We start from the raw sequence: 12,223 nt of genomic DNA, 5'->3' as shown, positions 1-12,223 counted from the left end.
TTGTTCAGGAAAAAATATTTGAGTCAGAAATAACTACAAGTCTAAGGGTGCCTTTACTCACACAGCTACAAAGAATCTTCAAGCAGTATTATGCTACGTGGCTGTGGATACGTTTGGCTTCCACCAATTATATAAATTGGTACACATAGCTTAGCACTGGCGTAAACGGCCTCAGCTAAGCTATGTTTTTTATATGGAAAGCAGTGTGCAATGGATGGCTTCCCTACTATCGCTACATCGCAAACTTAAGCTGCTGTCGTATAGCTACATATCTTAGAATCCGTGGAAACGGTCACATAGTTTCACAGCTTATCTATTACATGTCCTTACCATAACTAGATAGTACATTTCTGGTGGAAAAATACCATTAATATATTATCGCCTGTCGGAAAAATACCAAAGAAGTGTTATTATAGAGGCGTACTTCCACATTCAATTTCCGTTAGTAATGTCATTAGTTCGATTCTATAAGGTGGTGGGTATTTCTAAGGAATCAGTCAGTAAGAACCAGCCTAGAATACCTGATACTTTACTTTCAACAGTGAACCACGACCAAGAAGATCTGTCTTCTGTCTTAATGTTCTTAGAGTTTCAATACCTTTTTGGAGAAGAAAAATTTATAAAATTATATTTACCAACGACTTCTAAAGGTGCTGATCGTATTTCTGTGTGGAAGGTCGGTGCGTCTGCGGATACCTCGCACCGGAATCGACCTGCCATCGCCGGCGTCGCCTGCTGTAAAACCACGCGACGAGCACCCGATCTAGATATCTGTGAAGAGGAAAAAAGCATTTAATTACAATAGGATATTTTCCGCAATTATATGTCGAGTATCTATTTCGCAATTATTTTGTCTATAAGCCTGTATAAATCTCAGAGTATAATCTAGGATCAGATGTTCGCTTATCATTAGGGAATTATGTTTTGATATTTTGTTTCTACTGCCTCATTATTTGAGTGATCGCTAGTGCTTACTAATTGAATCTTGGGTTTCAGCTTCGATTTATGAAGATAAAGAACCTACCTATTTTAAAAATGTTTAGTAACCTTTAACTATACTCTTACCCGTTTTAAGAATGGATAAATATTTTTTAATTTACCTCCAATCAACCTCTAATGAACTCTCACTAATTGTCAAAACATTATTTGTAGAAATATGATCAAAAAAGAAAAGATTAATTTTATCATAATAATATGGTCAATCACAGGACACCGATAATTCTACTAAATACCTGAAGACCTAGTTGAACATACAATAGAGATAGATAAGCATTATTTATTTATGTTTGATGTTCATGTATTGTCGAGTAGAAGATTAATAAAAAAAGAAGTTTACATTACACATGCATACGCACCTTCCTACCTAATCATGTTCACGACTAACATTGGGGTAGGCAGAGATTCTCTCTATATAAGATAAGCTCTTTAAACAGTACCAAAAGGTACAAAGACGCTGATCGATTTTCTAAATTCGAAATAGTATGGAATCTCCATTGGTTAAAGCAAATATAGGTTCGGTAGCCTCCTAATGAATGGGACTTGCAACGTAACAGGTGCAAATTGTGTGTTACATTTATAATGTGTTCACAGCTGCAATCCATCGGGTACCGTATAAAAGGTGTTGTCATATTTTGTTTAATGTTCGTTACACCTATAAACCTTTAATAAAATCAAAGCAAATCAAAGCCCAGTTAAAGACAACATACGTTCTATTCAGAAGAACGATAACATTTTTATTTATTTATGTTTACTAACCCAAAATCTTCGCTATATTTTTATTCTATACAAACGATTCTATAGAAGTAAGTAGCCCGCCCACTTTAGTTCAATCGTGTTTATTAATCCCACGGAAAGGTCGCAAACCTAATGCGATACACCGCAATATCCCAAAGCCGATTTATTAGACCTCTACGTGGCGATTATTGGTCATGAACTCATGAATATTTTCTGCTTTACACAACCTCTTTTATCCTTTTCCTCCTTTAATCAAGCAAGGTCGGTAGTAATTTAAAAATCAATACATCGTCATATTGATCGTAATTTCGAGAGATTTTGCTCTGTGTTATGGCAGTGAAATCGCTACGTATAATATTTTAGATTACATTATGACAAATAATGTTTTAATTTCACATTATGTCCCCGTCTGCTACTTTCCTTAGTGAAGGCACGTAATTTGGAACTGCCCCATCAAACATGCCACTATGCCACTATCTATTATCATATCACATCACTCAACAGGAACCACGGCTTGTACAACAATTAATTATAGTCACCATAAATTCTACCGAAGCATTCAATATCGATCATATAAAAAGGTTCATTTAAAAAGCGCCCTTTCAAGGCTAAGTACCCTAAATACTACAATTTGTAAGTAATTTATAGTGCCACAAATTAAGATTAATGTTACTTGATATTGGGGTGGCATCCGAAATAAATGTTTTAGTGCGTAGTAAAAATAAGAATTAGTAACATCGTCATGTTTACGACTGACGGGTATCGAACTGTTAGTCGGCAGTTTTACTGTTTTACGCTAGCCTTTGTTAGGAATGACTTTAATTTTATTTATTTTTATCCTGTTGATTACAGTTGAATTGAAGTAGGTACAGGTAACATGTATTAAAGTGGATCAAGCTCCATATACCGACAGTTTCAAACTCAAACTCAAATTATTTATTGCATTCATGTGTACATTTAGATGATACATAATTAGGGGCATTTGTCTCAACATGAAACCCGGTTAGGGTATGGCAACGGCACAGTTTACTAACTCTCTGCGAACAATACCGTAATAGCACCTCTGCCATCACCTTCGGGGATGAAATGCGTGACGTTGAAAAAAAAACAAGGTAGTTAAAGAACTAAATAATATTTTTCAGCAGTCTTCATACTACGCTAGTTACATATAGCATAATATAACAATTAACCCAAAATCACAGTTTAAATCAGTTCTATCGTCCAATTTCTTTTCTTGAGTTCCATTTCTTTTGGCCTGTGCGTGACGATGAGGGTAATTAAAGGAAAGAAAGAGGCTATTTGCTTTAGTTGTCTGTGTTTATACAGGCACAGTTACACGGTCACTCACGTTACTTCTAAAGTTGATCCTCTAATTCGTCCTTTTGATTCCAAAGCTACGAGTCAAAGAGCACATTACAAACTTTCAGATGTCGATTGAGAAATAAAACTTTGAATGTATTTCTAATTCTGGAAATTCATTGATTGGAGGAAAGGTTAGATTTTATTTTGGGATGTTTATGGAAAACAGTAAGTCTTGACAATGTTTACTTATATAAGGTCTGTTTGTCAAATCGTTCATCAATAGGGTAGATGACTATTTTTTATTTAAATGTCCGTGTTGTAGATTTTATTAGAAAATTAGACATGTATTTTTTATTTTCTTATGGAAACAATTACTTTAGAAGATACATTGATTTGAAATATCGCGTGACGTCAGTTCTAGGTACGTTTTATTCGAAGAATTATTGTAGTATTTGCTCCCACTTCTAAACTTTGATTTTTATCTAAGCATTGTAGTCTTATAAACAAAAAAAAAAATACATATCTAATATTTTTTCATTACCTATCGGCAGTTAGCCGTTTTTTTTATTTTCATACCCAGTCATCATCCTTATTGGTAATACATCATCTTTCGTCAGACCTGTTGCTATGTTGCTAGAAAGTAAATCCTTCGTATACTTAACTAAGTGAAGCAAAACCGTCTACAACACTCGTTATGTTTCCGAAAGCCCTTGTCCTACTTTATAATCCAGTAACAGTTACTAAGTAACAAAGAGAGCTGTTTGATATTAAATATTAATAAATGAATGTTCATCAACTTTTATCCTCGACTGTACGCCGAAGTTTTCCAAGTAAGGAGACAAGAAGTAATTTGTTGAAATCCATCTCTTATTTAGTGTGAAATCTATGCATTAGGTGACGTCAAACTTTCTCCAGCCAGCTGCCACGTTTCGGAATATTATTCGCATATTCATTTTATAACTTCAGTTTAGGTGAACATCGGTCTAACTTCACAGAGAAATTCGTTTGTTTCATCTACTTATATAGTCAGATGAATTCACATGTGCACTTGAATGTAAGATTTAAATACAGACGAATATCTCAATACTAAAATCTCGTTCGTTATCCTTTGCCAAATGTAGACGTCTAGTCGAACCTAGATGACTCAGCACTCACCCTGAATTAGTTAAGAATATTCTAAAACAAAACATTCTACTAGACAAAATAATTACAACTAAACAAACGCACGTAAGACCTTCGGCACAAAATCCATTAAGTCGACATTTTCTTCATATATTTCTTGAGTAAAAATATTTTATCATTGTCGCACGTTCCTATTAGGGGCCGATCTAATGAAATCGTACATCAGATTTCATCTCGGAATTGCTTATTTCAGCTTCCAAAGCTATAAGAAGTCGCCTATCAAAGTTAGGCGGGGCGACTCAACTCAATATAATATTTTCTCATAATGTAATTTTGTTGTCTTATTTTATGCTCCGTTTTGTCGCGCAGCAGTGATTTTATCTATTTTCTAATGCTTTTAATTAAACAATTAGCATAGACGATTATCTTTGTCTAGATAAATCGCATTTATTATTAGCCTGCTATCATAAAGCGACGATTATATATTTTTTGCTTCTAAGGGTTTCGTATGAATATCAATGAAGGTAATTTGGTTACAATGTATAATTACGTTTCGTGCTAATACATTTATTTACAAATGTTGCGTAGTTATCGTTTAAAATATATCACATTAACCGCCGTACTCAGAGTCATTAAATGGTTACTTAACCCTTGCCAATAGTATTTCGAACAAAATCGTTACTAAGGAATAGCCTACGTAATCATTAAATGTCTCTGTGATTGATTGATCCAATGTAATTGAAAAACTTGAATGGTCTTATCACTACACTAGCAGTCTCTTCTTGGCAACTTTAGGATGCATGTAACAATGTTACAGTACCTAAATAATTATGCAGTAAACATACGAAAATTGCATAAGATATATTTCACAGGTTAATGAACTTTATACGACATAAAGCCCAGAGACCCCTAAAGATTACTTCTAGAACATTGTTCGCGAAATATTATTAAAGTGTGAACGTTATCTGTTAAAACATCCGGGTACTAATTGCTAATCTCCTATTGTAACTGATCGAACTTCGGCGAGTGATTAATTAATACCTGATTAAAGCGTAGGTGTGCGACTAAGTAGAGAAATAATGTCATTAGATCGCGCCGTGGGCAAAATTAGGAATAATAAATATTATTATGATTATATCTCTTACTATCGGGACAGATAATGGAATTTCTACTACGTACTTACAAACCTTTGTAAAAATATACCTACTACAACGTTTTAGTTAATGTCAAGCTGTTCTTTTTGACTGTAAAGAAATCGCTTGTATATAACGTAATAAAATACCAAACATTCCTATTAGGTGCACGTAATTCTCAGCCAAACCCTTCAGGTGTTCTATTATCGTTTGTCCATAAGTTGAAGAAACCCTAAAACTTGTAATCATCACCCAAAGCTATATTTTCAAAGTCTCAACCCCGTGGGGGTCAAAATGAGCCCTCCGTTCCCTCACTAGACGTCATCCCATCACTCACTTTAAGTAGGTACTTACGCACACTGCTGATTAGATATACCAATTACGAAAGTGTCTACAAATCATACAAATTACCTCATAATCTAAGATTTGTTATAAGAGTTAATTATAAACTTCATTACCAAGTAATGCTGTTGTAATTTATTAATTATTATTTCATGATAACTATTTTTGTATTTTCGTGCAAAGTAAATCGATAAGGAAAATAATATTTTTATTTTTTATCATTTTTTTATGGAATTGGTGTTAACGAGCAGACGAGTCACCTGATGATAAGCGATCAGCGTCATCCATGGACACCCGCAACGTCATAGGAATCACATGCGCGTTATTTATAAAAGACATGTTACACAATCACATGAAATCAAGGACAGAAAAAGAATTAAAAAAAAATCGTTAACCGTTCGTTTCGATAGTAAACTGTTCAATATTGGAGTTAAATCTAACGTTAAATAGGGATTGGTATTGGAATAGTAGCTTAAGATAGTTGTACTTCAGTCTTTAGTTACATCTCCTAGGATTAGTCCCGCAATGTCACAAGAACTATCTATTCAGTAACTAACTTACTAGTAATATACTATTGTTTGACAATCTCAACACACTAAACTCTTAGGAGATCGTGGTGTCTCAATATGAGAACTAAATAAAAATTCTAGCTTCCATTTTCAAGCCCATCTTCAAAATAATAGTAAGTAACAGTAAGCAACGTGGAAAGTCAAAGAAGCCTAATAAATATTAACCTAAGTAATTACTTTTATAACAATTTACTATTCTCACTGAACCTGGGCCTGTTTCCATTAAATATGTAAGCTTTACTTCAACTTACAACACAATACTCGAAAAACTTTAGTTGACGAAAGAAAATGAAGATTAATAATATTACTTGTAAATAAACCTTTAATATTTGAACAAAAGCAAGACTTATACATTGACTTTAAAGAGAGTCTCTCAAAATAACTGGAGGCGTATTACATTAACGTAAAGCTAATGAAATTATCTTCGAATCATCTGAAAATTCTTAATCTGTACCGTTTGAAGGAAATGTACAGTAAAAATATAATTTGATATCATCTTTTTCGTCTTTGTCCTTTATACTTCTATCATGTTGAACAGAGTCTCTTTTTATATAAAAATACGTGTGTAGGTGATACCAAATTTTTTTTATTTAGTCATTTCGACGTCTTGACAATAATTTCTTATTATTTCTACGGCTAAAACCATTTCACAATTGTATACCTAAATATAACTATCGCCAATGGAGACATGAATAAAGGGTAAACCAATATTTTGATGAAGGAAATTATAGTGCTTAACTGTAGATTTCGTTAGTCTCCATTGTCATGTCCCATTTAGGCTATCGTAATTTTATTTTCATTATCTCCGAACTTTTCAACAACTCATTGGACTTACTTAACAACTAACCTTCTATTTTAAGAACTAACAAGATGGCAAATACCCTTGAAAGTCTGGGTCAAAGACAAAGTCAAAGAAAAAATGTTATTCAAATTAGACCGTAAAAAGCACTTTTTCACGAAAAACATCACAAAATACGTGTCTAAACATGTTCAACAGACTATCGTTTATGAAACCGAATGAGGCTCAACTCAAGAATGTCGTACATATATCCTTTAAAGACTCGGTGCCAATCCCAGATTAGTTAATAAAAAGGTAAAAAGAAAGAAAGTTGAAAAAGCGAAACGAAATCTCTAATAAATCCCATTGTTTGTAAACCGCTGTGTTTAAAGTAAGTTTATCTTGAAGATCCAAATATAGTACGTTCAATGTAAACATACCTTAAAAGAGTGTTAATAAATAAACTTTTTCCGAGAGTGTGTTCTCGCCTGACTAACAACTGTTGTAAGTAACTTCCAATATACCATAAGTGCTTCCAGATTTAAAGCCATAAAATTACACGTTGTACCCGCGGCTTTATCAGCCTCGAACGTGAAATTTGTTTGGAAACTTTTAAAGAATGGATTTCCTTGAATTTTCCAATGCATCTTTGAGACTTGGAGATATTATATGACCCAGAGGAGAATAAAGTGCACTCCGGTAAAGTTATTACTGTGCTAGTGCCTGTTTTACTGGCATAATGGTGATTTTATTTTGTGTAGCGTTTTGAATAAGTGCTGTCGCATTATTGAATTGCACCTTTAAGGTCTCAGCACACATATGGGATCGGAAAGGGATCGTAACCGTAACGCCTTTCGCCTCGCTGTCAACCAGGCGTCAACCTACCGTATGCACGTAACGAAAGCGTATCAGCAGCGCCTGTACGTCAACTCGGCTACGGCTAGGCGACACCGACTAGACTAACACGATAGTTAGTCGGTACGGAGAGACGTAAGCGCGGGGACGGAGAAACGTAAGCGTGGGGACGATGAGCCGTAAGCGCGGGAATTCAAGTTCGGAGCCTGTTCCGAGGCGAGGCGATTACGTTATTATTCCGATTAGTGTGCGTTGCAGTAGGGAGTTTAATACAAACCATTCTGAACGGCTCGAGGCAATACGGTGACGATCCCTTTCCGATCCCATATGTGTGCTGAGACCCTTAATTTCAACAAAATTACTCGTTTAATACTACTACTCTTATTCGGAGCATTACCGCAAATTCTTCCCAGGAGTTTCATAATGTTCGACGCTTAATTACTTAAACATGTATGAATGCACGGAACCGTAAGATTTTCTTTTATTTATCCCGGTCCACTATTTGTTTCTTTTTCTATCGGTAAAGCAAGCGGTATTAATGTTCTGGCCAAGCAAAGCTATAATGAGGTTTTACGCGTTTCCCAGTTTATATTCATTTGTAGCTTGTTCAATAAATGATTACTTAAGGTTAAGGCAATGTTAATTAGTTTCTGTGTATTTATAGTTTTACTTACATCTACTTCAATTCCTGGTAGTGGGAATACTCTGGTGTGTGGTAGTTCTTTGGGTATGTATCGGTAGAATTCTTCTCTCCCTCGGTACCATTTGACACTGTATAATGCTTCCTCATCTTCTAACTGCCAGCTACATTCTAGTGTGACTGTTTCTCCCACCAGCACTGCGTTGGGGACGTTGATCTCCAGATTGTGAAGACCTCTGACACCTGTGAAAATGAAATCGTATCGTCATATTACAGTCGTTTACTCTGTTTTACCAATGGAAGGGAGAAGCGGTAATTACATTATTGTCAATCTTCAAAAGTATGTACGCTGCTTACTAAGCATTTTTTTACTAATGATTAGATTTTGTCAAAGCTGTGAAACATTATTACAAACATCAAGGATGTACCTTAATGTTTTTTAAAACAAAAATACTCGTATGTACAGTGTACACCAAACTGAATGAAATAACCTATTTTCTCACATAACCATCACGGATAAACCAAAACACCTTTCCAAACGTACATTCAATATATCGAACATCACACTGAGCTGTAATTCTTGGTAAAGGTAGCATATGATGCTAAAACTAAAAGCACACCAGATTTTAACCAGGTATCATCAGTACTAATATATTACAGGTGCTTTCTGTTAGGTGCATCGCACTTAGAGTAATATTATTAGGCCCATATACCTGATAGAAATTTTCAGAATCGAAACTGGCACACGAGCAAAATAAAGCGAATAAGCCAATAACGATCGCTATTCCACTAAGCAGATTTACCAACATTGGCCCAAATGAAACTTGTGTTGTAGCTATCACAATTAGGAGTTCCATTACCAACCGCAATGAAAGCAGTTGTTGAGCCCCGAATAAACAATGCTCTACTCCGATTCCAAAATGCCATAGAAAATAGACTCCAACTTGAAATGGCTTTACGTGTGTACCTGCCTACTTAGATGTATTGGAAACAATAGGTACTTTTTGTATACTTATGTAGCTCGGTTGATCGTTTATTGTTTTGTTTGGTGAATAATGGCCTACATATTTTATTGTATTGATGTTACACTGACTATAAGGTACTGACAGCAATTAGCATCCTCTAAACGATTGTTGATTTAAAGCAATATAAACCAGTTTTTAGAAGGTCCGTATTATCTATACATATAATAAAATCGTAGAAAAGTGCTGTCTGTACATTGAAAATAAAAATAAAAAAAATAGCCGGGGTTATTGTTATGTCGATGTCGAACCCAAAAATGTAATTAACTTTTTTTTTGTCTGTTTGTCTGTTTGTCTGTTTGTCTGTTTATCTGTTTGTCTGTTTGTCTATGCGCGCTAATCTCAGAAACGGCTGATCCGAGTTGGATGCGGTTTTCACGAATATATTGTGGTATGCTTCAATTTACATTTAGTGTTTGTTTCATGTCAATCGGTTCATAAATAAAAAAGTTATGTCAAATTAAAGAATCACGTCGAACACTATTCTATGCTTATACCAATAATCTCCGCAACTATTTGACGGATTTGGTTGAAATTTGGTACAGATATAGTTTAGAACCTTAGAAAGGACATAGGATTCAAAAATCAAAAAATAAAAATAAGAAATAAATTTATTCCGGACATACAGGCATGTTCAATTCCGTACTATAAGTACGAAATTGAACAATAGTGGTCCTGCTGTTTCGTATATTCTAAATTGGTTGCGTTGTATTTGGCAATTAATAATTTTATTAGTTGGGTTTTCCTGGTTTTCTGGTTAAGCTATTTAACGTAGGTTTAGTTTGATATCGATTATTAGTAGTTACTGTAGTTAGTTTGTTTAATAAAATTGTAGGTAAGTCTAATTTATAAATTAATTAGATTAGATTTCGTCGTTTCTTTTAAATTATTTAGTTTAAGCTTGGTTATTATAGCATAGAGGATAGGTTGTAATATAATTTCTTTTTTAATTGTTATAAATTCGTAATTCGTAGCTTTAGTTTTAAGTTAGTTTTCATCTTAAGTTCGGAAAGATTATAATATTTCTTTAGTTTAAGTCCGTTTTTAAACTATTTTTTCAATGCCCTAAGTGAGTATACATCTATTAAATTCAAACGCAGAGCTCATTATGTTGATTTTTGAAGAGTTCCCTGGAATATCTTCCACATCTCATTTTTGAAGAGATCCCGCGAGATCGGGAACTATGTGGTTAAAACCAAAAATTTGCCGGAAGTCACTATTCCACGCAAACGAAGTCGCGGGCAAAAGCTAGTAAGAAGAATAATTCCGGCTAATAGTTAAGATTTGTCAGCCTTATATTTGAAAGGTTGAGCTAAGAAATATGTGAATTATTGAGACGTGAATTTGGACTTGGAATTCAAAGGTATAACCATATCACAGGACAAACGTGTGTAGTTTTTAAACCTAAATAGGTATTTCATGTACCTACGTTTACAACTTTTTTAGGTAAGCGTATTGCGTACTACTTTGTGACTATAAATTATGTGTGACATGAAACCTATTTAAGCTAAGTGCGATTTTATGTTATAGGCTAGAAATCGAATCCATTAGCAAATTCATAGGAGATGTATATCAGATAGATAAGGGTGTTTTTACTAGTTACATTGTACACGTGGTGTGGCAAAAAGCGAATGTACTAATTACTATAATTGTTCACGAATCTACATATGTAGATCGTGTTCTAACGTCGGATTCACAAGAAATTGTTTGTTAGCTTACATATGGCTATACATTAAACATACTTCCCAGACTCTGCGCTATTTACTCAATACTAATTACCAGCTTCAAGCTCCCTCAAACTAAAAATAGGTATACAACGTCACGCCTTTTTATCCCTGAAGGCGTAGGCAGAGGTGTACATTATGGCACGTAATGCCGCTATACAATGTACACCCACTTTTCACCATTTCTGTTATAAGTTCCATGTAATAGGGGGTGAGCGTATTGCTATAATTATATTGGGTACAATTCCAGACTCCGTGCTACTACTGAGAAATTTTGGAAAAACCGAAAAAGCTAGCATTACTTTGCCCGAACCCGAGACCTCTTGTCCGGCAGTCGCATTTACGACCACTCAAAGAAAATATAATATAGTGATATATTTATCGAAATAAACTAAATGAAACCAATATATTAAGTTTTTTTGTATTTGAAATTCTTTATCCTCAATTTCTTCGTAAATCTACACACACATTACAAACAACAGATATTACTGCGTGCTCCTGTACCAATGAAACTGTTGTCCTGCATACGTTCATGAGACCTTTCATCTCCAGCAAATTGACCATTCATGCATACTTCACGACCGTAACTTATACGGACCTTTACGAGTTTGAGAATACAAACAAAATGCTTTTTTGCATTAATTATTTATTTATTTATAACTTTAGCAGACGTCGTCGCTTATATTTTTTAACCTATGTCAGTAACAGATTTGAGATAACGAAATTTATAATCGTCTAAAGTACCCGCTACGAGTTTCTTTACAACCAATTTCATCTAGAACAGTTCAGCAGTTTCAACGTAAAACCATCACGTTTGCATTTAAGAATCTACTGCAAAACTTCATAGCCTTCTCTTTGTAACAGAGTTCCCATAATCACCACCACCACTGCTTCGCTAACGGATCCCCACGCAATTTAATAGGTTCAGGTCTATCAGAGAGAGGTGCTATCTAATTTCGGTTCTTTTGATACTCGTGTAAAAAGTACAACTGCAGGTGTTTT

General features: G+C 34.5%; 1 protein-coding gene across 2 annotated transcripts in view; it reads right to left on the bottom strand.

The window, feature by feature from the left end:
* LOC118261833 (uncharacterized) overlaps window positions 1-12,223 on the bottom strand; it is a 61,291-nt gene that overhangs the window by 20,888 nt on the left and 28,180 nt on the right. For both annotated transcript variants that reach the window (XM_035572824.2, XM_035572823.2), the window contains exons 3-4: window positions 8,510-8,718; window positions 636-771 (exon numbers count right to left, since the gene is read on the bottom strand). In XM_035572824.2, coding sequence (XP_035428717.1) covers window positions 636-771; window positions 8,510-8,718 — 345 coding nt within the window. The remainder of the gene's footprint in view (window positions 1-635; window positions 772-8,509; window positions 8,719-12,223) is intronic.

The sequence above is a fragment of the Spodoptera frugiperda genome, chromosome 20 (assembly GCF_023101765.2).
Source record: "Spodoptera frugiperda isolate SF20-4 chromosome 20, AGI-APGP_CSIRO_Sfru_2.0, whole genome shotgun sequence".
In the NCBI taxonomy this organism is placed as follows: Eukaryota; Metazoa; Arthropoda; class Insecta; order Lepidoptera; family Noctuidae; genus Spodoptera; species Spodoptera frugiperda.
The sequence above is the reverse complement of the archived record's forward strand: the minus strand, read 5'-3'. Positions and strand labels throughout refer to the sequence as shown.